General features: G+C 45.2%; 2 protein-coding genes across 2 annotated transcripts; one reads left to right on the top strand and one right to left on the bottom strand.

Moving 5' to 3' along the window:
- Window positions 1–996: 996 nt before the first annotated feature.
- On the bottom strand, window positions 997–11,819 carry LOC112560736 (mucin-2-like). The gene is made up of 11 exons (XM_025232765.1): window positions 11,799–11,819; window positions 11,554–11,701; window positions 7,147–7,368; window positions 6,698–6,886; window positions 5,565–6,142; window positions 4,334–4,830; window positions 3,480–4,245; window positions 2,890–3,289; window positions 2,036–2,247; window positions 1,539–1,609; window positions 997–1,153 (listed from the first exon to the last, which is right to left on the bottom strand). The coding sequence occupies exons 1-11, from the start codon at window positions 11,817–11,819 to the stop codon at window positions 1,138–1,140; spliced, it is 3,120 nt and encodes a 1,039-aa protein (XP_025088550.1). The 3' UTR covers window positions 997–1,137.
- LOC112572611 lies at window positions 11,383–14,988 on the top strand. Its single transcript, XM_025252373.1, has 6 exons — window positions 11,383–11,690; window positions 12,472–12,678; window positions 12,894–12,958; window positions 13,493–13,653; window positions 14,309–14,472; window positions 14,746–14,988. Exons 2-5 carry the CDS (start codon window positions 12,545–12,547, stop codon window positions 14,327–14,329), a joined length of 381 nt encoding a protein of 126 aa, XP_025108158.1. The 5' UTR covers window positions 11,383–11,690; window positions 12,472–12,544; the 3' UTR covers window positions 14,330–14,472; window positions 14,746–14,988.
- The last annotated feature ends 1,357 nt before the right edge of the window (window positions 14,989–16,345 follow it).

Here is a 16,345-nt window from a genome sequence, read left to right as displayed (position 1 = left end):
GCCCTGTCAACACCAAGCAGTCGTCATCAACATCAGGTCACAACCAGGAGGTGACTGCTGCTGTGTCTACTCTTACAACGGCTGCCGCTAGTCAGGGATTTTTTTAAATAATGAAATAATAAAGTTTTACGGTCAGGACGTCGAGCAAAACTCATGACATATAGGTAAAGATAACCTTTTAGACAAGTAGCTTAATTAAAATAATTAAAAAGATCAAAAGCGATCAGAAAGGTATATCTAAATATTCCCGGTAAAAAAACATGTAATCTTACTAACAAAGCAGACAGCCAGCTAGTACCGCCTACTAAACCTGTCTAGCATGGGAAATCGCCTGTCAGTGTAAGCACTTTTCCCCAGTACAGTATCAAACCTAAATTTTTGTGGGGTGAGGGAAATGGTGGCACTGGGGAGAACAGGTGTAATAACAGTTGGTATCAACAGTAATAAGAGCCACTAACACCACACGGCCCGCCCTGGGCTCGCAGACACACGGCGTTGGTCTTCGCTGCGTCGGTGATGCCCACGGTGGAGTCGCTCTGGAACTGACTGGAATCCAGGATGGCATCGCAGCAGCTTTTGCTGAAGGTGTTGACGATCGTCGAAGAGGTCAGATCGCTGGTGTACTCGACTGGACACATGGATTACTTCAAATATATCTACAGATAAACTGAAAGTATTGCGTGCTGTGTTAGACTAACTGTATTACACCTATTGGGACTATTAGACCGTATTTGACTACCTGCATTTATACACTTGCTCTACTTCCTTCTTTTTCTCTTTTGCCAGTGTACAAATGAAGTGAAAGTTGTTTCTGGCGCCTGAAGGGAAAATTTGTTAGTGGAATCTGTATATTTTAATGGACGTCTTCTCAAGAAGGCAGGTAGACATGTTCTGACCGAAAAGATGTGTCACCAATGAGGATCTACTTAATAAAATGGGATCGATCTTCCGGCATTAAAAAAAAGCAAAGAAGGGGACTCACAGGTCTGCGACTCGCGATCACCGTAGCCGGCCACCGTACAGGAGCTGAAGTTCACCTTGCTGGCCATGGTGTTCTGGTCGTACAGACACACTTGCACGCTGCACGTGGAGCTGTCGATGTTCACGGCTACCGGCAGCTGGATGGTGTAGGTGCCATCACCATTGTCCACAGCTGCACACATCGCAGGGAGAACGTGGGGGGGGGGGATGTTATTTAAGGACAGATTCACTGGGTCTGAAGATAAGAGAGTCTTTCCTCCCTCTCTCTCTCACTGTCATGTTGAAATGCGTTTATGCTTCATTCTCTCTCTCACACACACACATACATACGCATTAGCACGGTGTCTTATGATGTAATACATAAATTAGAAAAATAGTGTTAATATAAGCAATGATTATAGGAAATAATGAGTATAGCTACAGTAGAGAAATGCTTCCACACTGAAGTGGTACTAACAACGAGGTACTTGACGCACAGATATCAGTTCATAGAGAGTGGAAAGTTCCTGACAAGGGGAAGCTGGTTTGAGGAGGAGACGCAAACATAATTTGCCTACCCTGGTAGTTGGATGAACTGAGGACGATGTTTTGTGTTCCTCCTGCCACGTGCACGGTGTACGAGGCGTCCCTGTGTACACACACACACGCGCACGCACACACACACACACGCGCACACACATGTACAAGTGGATCCGTGAAGCAAGAATTCAAGAAGCCAGCACAGTGATCATAAAAGATCTTAAAGCTGATAACGTGAATCTGATGAAACTAAAATTTAAACTTTCGCAAAATAGAAAGAAAACGCATAGAAACATTTTGTTAAAACATACTCAACAGTAAACTAATTGACAAGTTTTACAACACAGTCGGAGGAAGTTTCCTTGTTATTGAGGAGACGCAGCTCACACACATCTCACTGATGGCGAATTTGCTCCCCTTCGTCACCTCCTTCCTACTCCCACTCACTTTGTCTCTCTTTTGGTGTGTAAGTGGGTTTGATGTTTTGTGAGAGGATTATTATAGTTTTGTTAAAGCAAGAGAGAGAGAGACATACGGGAATGCATCCAGAGCATAGCTGTAGTACTGATGACACACTTCCGGCACCATGACCTGTGGTGGATGACACCAGAACGCCAGTGCAGAAGATGCTCCCTGTAGGATTCTCCTCAATGGCAACGAGTCCTGGGTAGTCACAGGCGGTGCTGATGGTGCCATCGACCACTCTCCTCCACAGGCTTCTCCGCGTCACCGACGAAGCTGGACACACTACAAGACAAGAGAGGAGGTAGACTACACGAGCGTGACACACTACAAGACAAGAGAGGAGGTAGACTACACGATCGTGACACACTACAAGACAAGAGAGAAGGTAGACTACACGACCGTGACACACTACAAGACAAGAGAGAGGTAGACTACACGACACTGACACACTACACGACCGTGACACAATACGAAGCATGCGAAAACTTACAGTACACACGTGACACACTACCCACGGCAGCTGTAAACTGTGAGTAAGACACAGACAAGAGAAAGGAGAATGCGATCCGGCCACATTAAAGATGAAGGACACATCACGGGGAGCATCCGGGTAAGGCGCGGGGTGAAGGCAACTCTATGATTCGGCACATTTCAGAGACAGTCATGGTCCAGTCACACTTCAAAGGTAATGGAAAGCTCATCACACCAACACACCATAAAAATATCTCCCTTCCTCCACACCCCCATCGAAAAAAAACAACAAACAAACAAACAAAAAAAATGCCGACAATGCATGACGCAGGCACCACAGACCTGATATAAATATGAGAAGATTTTTGAGCTTGGCAAAGAATACAACGACTAAACTACCATAAGACATTTACAAAATGTTTTGCAGGCTGACATCACCCTCACACCACTCACATAAGGCTGGCGTTGTGCTCTCTGTAATCGTTGTTGTCATCTCAGTCGTAGCTGTTGTTGTTTCCTCTGTAGTTGTGGTAAGTGTTTCTGTGGTGGAAGTTGGCGCCTCTGTGGTGGTTGTAGGTGCCTCTGTGGTGGAAATTTGTACCTCTGTGGTGGTTGTAGGTGCCTCTGTGGTGGATGTTGGTACCTCTGTGGTGGTTGTAGGTGCCTCTGTGGTGGATGTTGGTACCTCTGTGGTGGTTGTAGGTGCCTCTGTGGTGGAAGTTGGCAACTCTGTGGTGGTTGTAGGTGCCTCTGTGGTGGATGTTGGTATCTCTGTGGTGGTTGTAGGTACCTCTGTGGTGGATGTTGGTACCTCTGTGGTGGAAGTTGGTACCTCTGTGGTGGTTGTAGGTGCCTCTGTGGTGGATGTTGCCTCTGTGGTGGATGTTGGTCAACTCTGTGGTGGTTGTAGGTGTCTCTGTGGTGGATGTTGGTACCTCTGTGGTGGATGTTGGTACCTCTGTGGTGGTGTGGTGGTTGTACTCTGTGGTGGTTCTGTACCTCTGTGGTGGATGTTGGGTGGCCTCTGTGGTGGATGTTGGTACCTCTGTGGTGGAAGTTGGCAACTCTGTGGTGGTTGTAGGTGCCTCTGTGGTGGATGTTGGTACCTCTGTGGTGGAAGTTGGCAACTCTGTGGTGGTTGTAGGTGCCTCTGTGGTGGTAATTGTTGTGGTCTCTATAGTTGTTGAAGGTGCCTCTGTGGTTGTTGTGGCTTCGGTGGTGGTTGTACCCTCTGCCTCTGTGGTTGTTGAAGCCTCTGTGGTTGTTGTTGTGGCTTCTGCAGTGGTTGTGGCCTCTGTTGAGGTTGGACCTTCTGCAAATATGGTGGTTGGAGTCGCTATGGTTGTGGTTGGGACTTCTGTGGTGGTTGGAGCCTCTGTGGTTGTTGGTGGGGCCTCTGTGGTGGATGTTGGTACCTCTGTGGTGGATGTTGGCACCTCTGTGGTGGTTGTAGGTGCCTCTGTGGTGGATGTTGGTACCTCTGTGGTGGATGTTGGCAACTCTGTGGTGGAAGTTGGCACCTCTGTGGTGGTTGTAGGTACCTCTGTGGTGGATGTTGGTGCCTCTGTGGTGGAAGTAGGCACCTCTGTGGTGGTTGTTAGCGCCTCTGTGGTGCTTGTAGGTGCCTCTGTGGTGGTAATTGTTGTGGTCTCTATAGTTGTTGAAGGTGCCTCTGGGGTTGTTGTGGCTTCGGTGGTGGTTGTACCCTCTGCCTCTGTGGTTGTTGAAGCCTCTGTGGTTGTTGTTGTGGCCTCTGGTGGTTGTTGGCCTCTGTAGTTGTTTTGTGCCTCTGTAGTGGTAATGGGTCCTCTGTAGTTGTTGAAGGTGCTCTGTGGTGTTGTGCCTCTGTGGTGGTGTTGTTGTGGACCTCTGTGGTTGTTGGCCTCTGTGGTTGTACTCTGTGGTGGTTGGGCCTCTGTGGTTGTTGCTCCTCTGGGTTGTTGTGGTCTGTGGTGGTTGTCCCTCTACCTCTGTAGTGGTTGAAGCCTCTGTGGTTGTTGTTGGGGCCTCTGTGGTTGTTGTTAGTGCCTCTGTAGTGGATGTTGGCACCTCTGTGGTGGTTGTTTGTGCCTCTGTAGTGGTAATTGTTGTGGTCTCTGTAGCTGTTGTTGCCTGTGTGGTTGTTGCTGTTGCCTCTGTGGTTGTTGTGGCCTCTGCGGTGGTTGTGGCCTCTGTTGAGGTTGGGCCCTCTGCAAATGTGGTTGTTGGTGCCTCTGTGGTTGTTGTTGTGGCCTCTGCGGTTGTTGTGGCCTCTGTGGGGGTTGTGCCCTCTACCTCTGTAGTGGTTGTGGCCTCTGTGGTTGTTGTTGTGGCCTCTGCGGTGGTTGTGGCCTCTGTGGGGGTTGGGCTCTCTGCCTGTATGGTGGTTGGAGTCTCTATGGTTGTTGTTGGGGTCTCTGTAGTGGTAATTGTTGTGGTCTCTGTAGTTGTTGAAGGTGCCTCTGTGGTTGTTGTTGGGGCCTCTGTGGTTGTTGTTGGGGCCTCTGTGGTGGTTGTGGCCTCTGTGGTTGTTGTTGTGGCCTCTGCGGTGGTTGTGGCCTCTGTGGTTGTTGTTGTGGCCTCTGCGGTGGTTGTGGCCTCTGTGGTTGTTGTTGTGGCCTCTGCGGTGGTTGTGGCCTCTGTGGGGTTGTTGTGGTCTCTGTGGTTGTGCCTCTGTGGTTGTTGTTGTGGCCTCTGCGGTGGTTGTGGCCTCTGTGGTTGTTGTTGGCCTCTGTGGTTGTTGTTGTGGCCTCTGTGGTTGTTGGCCTCTGTGGTTGTTGTTGTGGCCTCTGCGGTGGTTGTGGCCTCTGTGGTTGTTGTTGTGGCCTCTGCGTGGTTGTTCTGTGGTTGTTGTTGTGGCCTCTGCGGTGGTTGTGGCCTCTGTGGTTGTTGTTGTGGCCTCTGCGGTGGTTGTGGCCTCTGTGGTTGTTGTTGTGGCCTCTGCAGTGGTTGTTGTGGCCTCTGCGGTGGTTGTTCTGTGGTTGTTGTTGTGGCCTCTGCGTGGTTGTGTGGTCTCTGTGGAGGTTGAAGGTGCCTCTGTGGTTGTTGTTGGGGCCTCTGTGGTTGATGTTGTGGCCTCTGCGGTGGTTGTCGCCTCTGTGGGTTGTTGTGGCTCTCTGCTGGTTGTCCTCTGTGGTTGTTGTTGTGGCCTCTGTAGTTGTTTGTGCCTCTGTAGTGGTAATTGTTGTGGTCTCTGTAGTTGTTGAAGGTGCCTCTGTGGTTGTTGTTGGGGCCTCTGTGGTTGTTGTTGTGGCCTCTGCGGTGGTTGTGGCCTCTGTAGAGGTTGGGCCCTCTACCTCTGTAGTGGTTGTGGCCTCTGCGGTTGTTGTTGTTGCCTCTGTGGTGGTTGTTGTTGCCTCTGCTTCTGTGGTTGTAGTGGCCTCTGTGGTGGTTGTTGGTGCCTCTGTGGTGATGGTTGTGGTAGTTGCCTCTGTGGTGGTTGTAAGTGCTTCTGTAGTGGTTGTTGGTGTCTCTGTGGTGGGTGTAAGTGCTTCTGTGGTGGTGGTTGTAGGTACTTTTGTGGTTGTGGCTGCCTCTGTGGTTGTTGTTGTTGCCTCTGTGGTGGTTGTAAATGCTTCTGTGGAGGTTGTGGCCGCCTGTGTGGTTGTTGTTGTTGCCTCTGTGGCAGTTGTAATTGTTTCTGTGGTGGTGGTTGTTGGTGCCTCTGTGGTTGTAGGTGCCTTCTGTAGTAGTTGTAGTAGATGCAGAGTTAAGGCAAGTGACCCCGCTTAACGATGACCTCGCTCTGACATTGACAGTCAACGCCGTTAACTGAAAGACAGTTTACTCATTATTTTGACACCATACCTCAGTACTGTTGACAGAAAGCAATACACTGATGGCTTTTTCATATCATCACTCAGTGCTGATCAAGTCAATGCAGTCAATAGAAACATCATCACTCCATCGACTCGTCTTTAATCTCGTGTCTATAAGCTGCTTGTAACCTAGCAACCACGAGTTGGTCTTTGTGAACGACCCTAATGTCAAAGACATTCATTTGTTTTATTTATAACATCACAGGAAATGCTCCAACTGCTTGTAATTCATACAGATAATAAAATATCTCAGTCACTTTCATACACTGTAATATTTACACATTATTTATGTCGTTTACAGTGCATACCACCTACTACGTCACATTACTAAGCACATATATTCTTAGAAACTGTTATGTGACAATTATAAGCGTAGAGGCTCAGATGTGATAATAGTAAGCGATTGTCACGTGAGAATATAGATATCATAGGTACGAGTTTGGGAACCGTGTTGCAGGTCTCACCTAATATGCAGCCAGCAAGCTGGCCAGCCAGGGAATAGGTTGGATCGTCCACATCACAGCAGGCTGGGTTCCACTTGGACTCTGGCTCTGGTGCTGGTGCTGGTTCTGTTGTTAATGTCTCCGCTGGTTTCTCACAAGACACTCCATCGAATGGCACCATGTACTGGCACCAGCACTCTCCGGTGACGTCTGTCATCAAAATATTTTTCAATAGTTACTTCACGTCTCGAATTCTTCGAGAACAGAAACAAGTAGTATATTTATCCACGTTTGTTTCTCTACTCATTGAAAACGTAAGTGGATTGCAACAAGCCTCGTAATTACCAGCTATTATTACACAATCCCCAGCAATCAACAATCTCTCAAAACTGCCACCCAAACAGGGGAATGCATCATCGAGAGCAGACCCTGGACAGGAACGTGTTGTGCTAGAGAAATAGGATTCTTACCCCAGATAGAGCAGCTGGAGAACAACATGGAGAGGTAGAATGGCGAATCGTACGACAGGTCCAGGTCGCAGCAAACACTGTTGGCCTTGTAGGCCCCGGGGGCATAGGCAGCCTCGGTGGTGATGACTGGAGGTGTTGTCTCCGGGGCAACGGCTGGAGCCGGGCACAGCGAAGCGTCGTAGTCCATGATGCCATCCTGACAGATGCACGAGCTGGGGGCGTCTGCAACACAATCCGTTGTCTGGAGATGACGACAGTATGGCCGCCACCCTCAGCAAGACCTTCCCCTTTATTTTTGTTTTCTTTATCGTCATAGAAAGCACATCTTCAAGCATCTCTTAACCGGGCAAAGTCGCCGAACATTGGACCAAGTTTGGCAAAGGGGTGCTTGAAAGGTACATTGGACATTGGACCTTTAGTCAGTATACTGAGTTAGGTACAGAAAAGTCTGCCGATACATTTACCAATACTCTGGGACTTTGCGGAACTTGGACGGTTTGAAGTTTTGGCCCGGTTAAGAACGAAATTTAATCTGCATAAGCAACACTTTGTAGTCTGCGTAGACAACGCTTTGTAGTTTGTATAGACAGCGCTTCTAATAGACAAAGCTTCGCAGTCGGCATACAAGTCTTGTAGTCTGCATACAGCGCTTGCTATTGTCTGAACATTATCAGAAATTCCGACTCGTAGAATGTACATCACGTACGATATTATTGCCTGTATAAGACTACCGCAAAATGCGAGAAACGCCAAAAATAAAATACACAAAATCCCTTAAAAAGTCTTTCATCAAAAAAAGATAAAATTACAGTTCCTCATAAAAGAGTTAAAGAAAAAAGCTACAAAGGCAAAGCCCATGATGAAGCAAAGAGAAGCATGCCATCTTATCTATCCCAGAGTGTTTCAGTCTCTCACTCCACTGCGACCTCTCCTATAGCACCAGCCTGCCATCTAATCCGACTATCTCAGAGTTTGCCCCTCACTCTGCTCCAAACTATCTATAGCACTATTCCAAAAATACATCGTCATCCCTTCTACTGAAAACACTGTATCATCCTACTTAGTTTTAGACACTCTGCACACACCCCGAACTGTGACGGGTTTTCCAGGGCTGAATCCATAACTTCAGATTTTTAAATAAAAAAAAAAAAAAAAAAAAAAAAAAAAAAATTTCGAAGGTGACGGCAATCTAAACAAAATGTGTGACGACTTACCATCTGGTATGTAGCAACCGAAAAGAACTTGTTCGAAAGAGCCTGAGGTACAGAGAGTGGCTGGACACTCCGCACCCAGGGTGGCGGCAGGCAGGGCCGACAGGAGGAGGAGAAGTGCGAGTGTCGACATGCTGCCCGTGTCTCTGGTGTCGTTTGCTCTCTCAGTCTGTGTCTGTCCGACTTGAAGGCTCCGTCTCTCGAGATGTAACGACAGGGGAACCTTGTCTCCTCATCAATGGACCCTTGCCTATTAAGAGAGAGGGATATGTATCACGTGGTTTTCATAACCACCAATAAAAATTCGTAACTGCGAGAGCTGGTAGCCAATGGAAGGCGTGAAACTGTGTGACGCTTATAGACCTTTGGCGGTTATATAATGGGAAATCTGTTTTTTAAGAGTTTTAGCTCCAGAAGCCGCTGAAATCTTTTGACTGTGGCTAAAACGAAAAGCAACATTTTATTTTTTTTAAAGGTCCAACTTGTTTCATTTCCTAAGGTCCAGCAGAGCGTGGATTCACTTAAATATATTTTACAAGGATTATTCTGCACTGAGTATTATTCTGTCTTGTTATTTTGTTGTTCCTTCACGCCATGTTTGAATGTATGCACGTATGTGAGTATTTACACATGTACAGGATGTATATATGTATGACCCCAGAGGCTTAAATGCCTTGCCTCACGCACAGTGAACACCAATGAAGCTTTCCAGGCTCTTTCTAAAGACTTCCAGTAGTTGGTTGGTTGGCTCCTCTTTGTCTCATCATCTTTCCCTCCTCCTCCCCCCTTTTTGTGTTTGTAGTCTTACAACTGTGTTGCTGTACCACTGTATGCCACTCATGCTTCTGTACCATTATATATCTCTCCTGTTGCTGTACCACTGTATGTCTCTTGTGGTGTACCGCTACGTTTGTCGTGCTGGTCTATGTGTGAGCGCATCGTGTTCATTGCCAAGCGGGGAAATGAGTTATAAGAACAGGAAGAGAGATTAACTGTTGCTGTTGTCATTATTGTTTTTAATTCACACTTTACACCAAGTCATCAAATCTAATGGAGCTGAAGAGAGAGACAAAGCAAGGAAGAAAGAAGGAAAGAAAGAAAGGAAGACCAAGAAGAGTCAGGGCAAAGACAGACTCACACGTCTCGTGTAAGACTGGTGGAATGTTTTTATATCTAACATTATGTCCACTGATTTGTCTGTACTACTTGGTGCATTGTCGGCCCATTTGCTATCGAGATGGTGAGCGGGAAGCAGAAAAATAGAGAACTGTCGTACTCGTCCCTCTATCCATCCTCACCACTTTCTCTTCAGTCTCTTCAGTCATGGTCAACGTAAAGCTAATGCAAGGGAAGGTTCACACAATCTTTTCTGAACTGTTACAGAAATTTCTCCAAATAACCACATTCAACAACGCAAATATATTCAACACCAACGTCATCAAATCGTCTGCAAACTTGATAATAAGTTTCAGTGATCTCCACAAATATTTGACTTTTGTAAGGAACGTTCATTTTTCTCGATTTATAAGATATATGTGTGTGTGTGTGTGTGTGGAGGGGCGGGGAGGGCACTGTGCATTTTTATCACCTTCTGTCGCTCTCATCCGCATCTGTGCACAAACATGTTTGGGAGGATGGTCGACCCCTCACCTGGTGGACCAACAGGTGCTGCCTGACGCAGAAGCACGGAAGGAGTGTCAACACTCGTCCTCTGGGTGCGTGCCGCGTCTCCGGTCGTCTCGGCCGCCCTCCTGTAGACACTTGTCGGAGTGAACAACTGTGACGACCACAACTTCACTTGAGGCATGCCGACTGAAAAGACGAAAGAGAAGATGTCGATGCGAACGACCAGGTGACGCGATCGAAAATCTATCAAAGAAACACAGGCAAAGGCCGACCTCGGCCTGGATGGCAGACATTCCCTTGGGTGAGAAACACTTGGTCTAACTGTCACGACAAAGTAACAGTAATATTGTGCACACGTGTCTTTGTGTGTGTGTGTGTGTTTCGATAACATCTCATTTGTTGTTGTTGTTGTTGTTGTTGTTGTTGTTGTTGTTGTTGTTGTTGTTGTTGCTAAGAACCCATTTACATCAATCCTGAAATTTATTGTTGTGAGTTGGAAGTCATAAATAATTAACATATGGTACATATTCATAACTTGGAAGCTTTAGTTTTTTTGTTTGTTTGTTTTTTGTCGGGTTTTTGTTCACAAGAGCTCTGCAAAATCTCTGACTTGATATTTATGTGTGTGATGAGACTCTCGAACGCAAACAACTGTCAGGACTCACTTGCAGCTCTCAGCAGCTGTTGTTTTCTTTTTGACTGAAGTTCTTCTTCTTTCTCCCCTTACCCCTCCTCGCCACCACCACCACCACCACCACCACCACACCACCACCAAAAATCCCTCAGCAGCTTAGAGAGAGATTGCTCGTACAAGCAAACATACATCGTAATCAGTCTTTTTGATGGTGACGAATAATTACTGGGTGATATGTGGATATGTGTGTGAGTAATTGTGTGCGCGTTTATGTGTTATATATGTGTGTATAGTGTACTTGGTGTATATCTCTGTGTGTGTGTGTGTGTTTATGAATAGCAACTATAAACTCCGATATTTCTTTTTCAAGGTGAGCAAATACGATACCGTGTGGTTGCCGCTCAATCTGTTCGTCGAGTTTCAACTGAAATTACAGTGAGTCTCGACATTGTCCTTTGTCCTACAGCATAGACAAGTCATCGGTCACTTTTCTACGATCATAACTCCTCCAGCAACTTTGTTCTTCTAGTCTTAACAAATTATTTCCATTCAACACACGTTCATACCCATCCTTTACTCAGAACTTCTGTATACTCGGACCTGGTCTTTATTCAAACTTGGTGTAAGTCTTTGAGTGAAATGTGTGCCAGCATGTCAGACATACCTGCTCCTCCCCTGCCCCCACGTCTTCTACGGGCTGGCGACTACTTGCCAGCAATCGACCAACACAGGAAGTTCGAGTCACGTGACCTGTCTCGTTTAAAAGGCGGATGCTGGCGCCAGGTGGCAGTGTTTTTGCGTCAGAAAGCCAAGCTTCTCAATAAGTCTGTTTCAGAAGTCAGTCAGAACACGAGCTGGTGTAAGAGTGAGACTCAGGACTCCAGTCCAAAGGAGCGTTGACCAGCGTTGACCAGCGTTGACCATGGCGCCACTCACCTGCCATCTGCTGGTGGCCGCCACCCTGGCCATGCTGACCGCGGCCATTCCATCCTTCAACTTCGACAGGCCGTCCTTTGATGCCAGGCAGCTTTCCTTCGACAAATTCCTCGCTCGTCGATGCAGAGATGAGAATGGTAAGCACACACTGATGACACAGGAGTGGTAGTCACAGCTCAATATGGCTTTATTCCATGGCTGAGCTGCCGATGACTAATGTCTACAATGTTATTTCAGTAAAGTACCAATATGTAGGCCATTAGCATATCGCTAGAAGGGGATTCATAGTCATCTTCTTTACTTTGTTTTTGTCTTCTTTTCTACTTTTTTTCACGGTGATCCTCATGTTGTTTCGCCCTTTGCACAGTCGTAGGCACTACAAAGTTCGTCACGTTATAAACAACGGTTGTTTCAAGAAGGTAAAATATATATATATATAAAAACATTCAAGGTGTGAAAATGCTAGACTAAAAATGTACATTGTTGTTCTCAACGGAATGTGTTTTTGAATATACATTAAACGTTCTTACTTCCCTTCATTAGACGGACACATTGCCAGAAAAAGTAGGGCATGATTTTCACACACACAGAAGACACTGAAGACTGAAATACAGTTGATGATATTGTAACTCCTTGTTTTAACTGAACTGTAACTCTTGTTCTGATGTACCTGTAGCTCTGTTCTGTTAGGACGCACAACTAAAATTATAAACTTTCGACATAATTTAATTCAACCACGAGCTTCTCTGCGTTACAGTCTGTCCATGAATATGTGCGTGAGCATGTGCGCATGCGCCTATTCCAATTGTCTAATTTGAGAAGACACCCACAAATCTACCCACACCCACTACCCCCCTGATCCAACTTGCCCTCCGTTCTCCCTGCCTCCGTCACCTACTCAGTCACTCCTGCTTGCAGGCTGTCGTCGTAGTCGCTCGGTGGAACGCCGTCTGGCAGGCGGCACCCCCGTCAGCGCCTGCGACTACCCGGGATGGTGGCCTTCACAGCCTACTCCGTCAAGCTGGTGGTGTGTGAAGGGGTGTACACGGGCTCCCTGAAGGTGGTCGTCACCACCGACTGCTACAACCAGCTCCTCTCCCTCAACAAGGGCTCCCTGTCCAAGGAGTGAGTGGCGCTTCATGATGTTAACCTAATCTAGGGGTGATTGTTAACCCTTCCCTCCTGAACCCCGGTCGAGTGATTTTAAAATACGGGTGTCGTTGGTTTTCGACCAGTAGTTGTTTTCCTGTGATCTGGACATCTAGACTGATGACATCAATGGTATCTGTGATAAAGTGTCCATGCAATGTCAAGATGATTGTGTGCCTGTGTTCTTTCAGGACTTTAACCCTTGTTGGCGGCAATGGTGGCGCCACCGTCACCATCAAAGGTGGAACTCTGAAAGGTGAATAGAAAACTATTAAGTATTTAGATAAGAATACGTTGTGAGTATTTTTTTTCATGTTCTTAGCACACATCATTTCTCTACAGACTATTATCAATTTGCACTCTGACTATTTGTGATGTTTGTGTATGACATCTGTCAAGGAAATGACGATTTCACTTTTTTCTTTTCACTCTGGAATGGTTACAGGGAAAACACTGGACATCAGTAACACCTGCGATAGGGGTGAATGGCCATGTTTTCCCTGTAATCATCCCAGAGTAAAAAAGAAAATAATTATAGCGATATGTACCTGTCATGAAAGCTGGAAGATAGTGACTTATTGACTATTATAGATGGATGTCAACAAAAATATATGAAAATGGTATAATCTCGCCGAACTGACTATTATGGGATTTTACTTGTTCCTCGCTGCCTTGATATCAAATCAAACAAGGTTTTACTAATACATAAACGAACTGTAGACGATGATGTGAAGATTTAGTAAACCACAAATCGTGTTTCATCACAAGAACTTAACGATGACTTTCGTAGGCACCAGCAGCGGCAGCGGTACAACAACTATAACTCTGCCCTCCGACCTCAGCCTGACCTCGTGTCCAGGGGGGTCAGCAGGTACTCTCTATTCCAGCAATCGAACATCGACACCAGCACCTGCGCGTTTGTCAGCTATGGAGGAGATACAACAGGCCTGCGTAAGTCAGACATCTTGGTATACAGGCCAACACAGGCATCAAGATAGATATGTGTGTGTTGTGTGTTTGTGTTGATACGAGAGAGAGATGAGAGAACTAGAGTTAAAAGATAAACTGTCGCTATTTCTCTTCTGCGGTCCCAGTTTTGGCCTGCCTCCGTCTCTCCGTATCCATGCCTTCCGATCTGACTTCAAGAATGTCTCTTTCGACAATACCTACTGTAACTCCTCCAGCCAGTTGTCCTTCTTGCCCGACACTCCTGTCTCTGGACTCTTATATGTTGTTTAATTGATAACTGGTGTATGTTTGTGTGAGTTGTGTTTTTACTCCATTGTGGCGACTACATCACACGACCTACCTACCGCCCTTGTCTCCTGTGAAACAGCATTGAACTTGCCTCCGTTTGGGGTATTAATAATAATTATTATAATAATAATAATTATTAATTATAATAATAATAATTATTATATTAATAATTAATTATTATTAAGAATTAATTAATAATTCGTTCACTGGGATTTTCGATGGAAGGAGTGTCGGAGAGATTTACATTTGGATTTGAATGACTTTAGAACTGCTTACTGACGACAACATCTGCTCTTGACTCAGCTTCTGTGTTTGCAAGGCTTTGTCTTCTGTATTCTTGTACTGACAGCGGTATATACCAAGAACCTGACGTCACTTCCGTTGACGACTTCATCCTTACAAACGTCTTGCTGCAAGGAACTGTCTGACATCCTGGGTAGCAGCAGCAGCCTGGGCAACTATGACCCCTCCTACGAGTACACCTGCACCAGCACCGGTGGAGCTGTCTGTGGTGTAAGTAGAGGTCGACGATGTCGTTGTAAATTAAGAGGATGTCACTGGTCACCGGTCTGGTGCGAAAGTTCTGACAGTATAGTCACGTGCTACATTATCAGGAGCACTGTAGGTTTACTAGGACTGATATTTGCCATGGACTGCGAGCGAAGGTGAACACCGTTTAGATTGAAGTGTCGGATACATTCGTAAGCTCGTCAAAATAATCTGTAAAATCAAGTAAATATGTTTGCCGATCACGTGTTTCCTGTTCACTGCACTCTCTATCGTTAGGGGGACCTTGGAGCTCCTGTCTACTGTAAAGACAAAACTACCAACAAGCAGGTAGTAGTCGGCATGGCAACCAATTACGGGTGCGTAGTGGGAGAAACCTTCTTGGCCCTCGACCTCACCGGTGGAAACCTCGCAGGCTTCTCCTCATAGTCGTCTGCTGTGTCACGCTGGATCCTCCATGTCCCGTGCTTCGCACTCCTCCGTTTCTTCTACCTTTTCTCAGAGTAAAACAGATGAAAACTTGGGTTTCTTAGTGTGTTTGTGTGTGTGTGTTTTAAAACATCTCTTAACTGGACATGTCAATACTACATCTCACCATCAGAACAGATTTAATTCATTTAATTGTCCACATAATTAGTTTCACTCCTCCTTCCAGCCAATCAGAAACTGCGCCAAGTTCCGTACTCAGGTGTTTTAATCAGGTGACCTTTAAACTTGTAGTGAAAGACGCAAGTATCATGACTAAGAATCCCCGATAAATATTGTGGTTACATGTACAATAAAGGGGAAACATCCAGATGTCTTTTCGTAAAAGAAGACTCATTGAATAGCATTCTTGGAAATGTAATATGTGAGCAAGACCTAGAACATTTAATAATCTACACAGAAATTGTCATTTACACATCATAAACGGGCTTAGAGAGACATTTTTAATTGTTAAATGAAGACGGAGACTAGATGCAGGACTTGTGGTAAGTAAGCGATAAATATATAAAATAAGCAAAAAGGAGAATTTTAGACATAAATATATACAAAGACCTTGACTTTTACATAAAGTACAAACAGATTTAATTAACGATCAGAGTTCATGTTAATTGACCATTTTCAAAACATACGAAAGTCTTCTTGGTCTTACGGAACACACTAACATATTGAAACAACTAATCAGAAGTTTCGTGGTAAGAGAAGAGATGTATAACAATAGATGCTGGAAGTTCCAGACATTTCACTCCATGAAACCAGAGAGACTTTCTCATAAAACAGATTAATTCTCTAATTTTTCACATAATTTTTACCAAAAAAACGACTTAGTGAAACATACAATCTTAATTGTCTATCACAAATTTGAGATAACCTACACGATGATAGGCCTGATTATTCTTTCTTTTGTTCTGTGGCTTTTTTTCATCATCAAGTCGAATTCCTAGTGTAATGTCACTTGGCTAATAAACAAAATTTTTATCTTCGTATGTTATCTTATTAGACGATTATGTACACAAGAGGAATAGAGGATGTCTGGGAGGCAAGAAGAAGACATGTTTGTAATCGTAATTATAGATAAGACAGTTGTTAGAAGATGGCAGTGCAGTTTATTTCCTAGAGCCAACACGCAAAGGTTAGCAGTGTCATTCTAAACATTTGGATATACAAAATGGCTTACATCACAAAGCACAGTCACTCATGCATTTTAATATTTAAGATGGTTTATATCACAAAGCATAGTCTAAACATTTTTATCTGTAAGATAGCTTAAATCACAAAACACAATCACTCTAAGCATTTTTATATTTAAGATGGCTGATATAATGAAACACAATCAACCTAAACATTTTTGGTATGTAAGATGGCTGATATCACGAAACATTATCTAAACATTTTG

This window comes from Pomacea canaliculata, linkage group LG1, assembly GCF_003073045.1.
Source record: "Pomacea canaliculata isolate SZHN2017 linkage group LG1, ASM307304v1, whole genome shotgun sequence".
Classification (NCBI taxonomy): domain Eukaryota; kingdom Metazoa; phylum Mollusca; class Gastropoda; order Architaenioglossa; family Ampullariidae; genus Pomacea; species Pomacea canaliculata.
The sequence above is the reverse complement of the archived record's forward strand: the minus strand, read 5'-3'. Positions and strand labels throughout refer to the sequence as shown.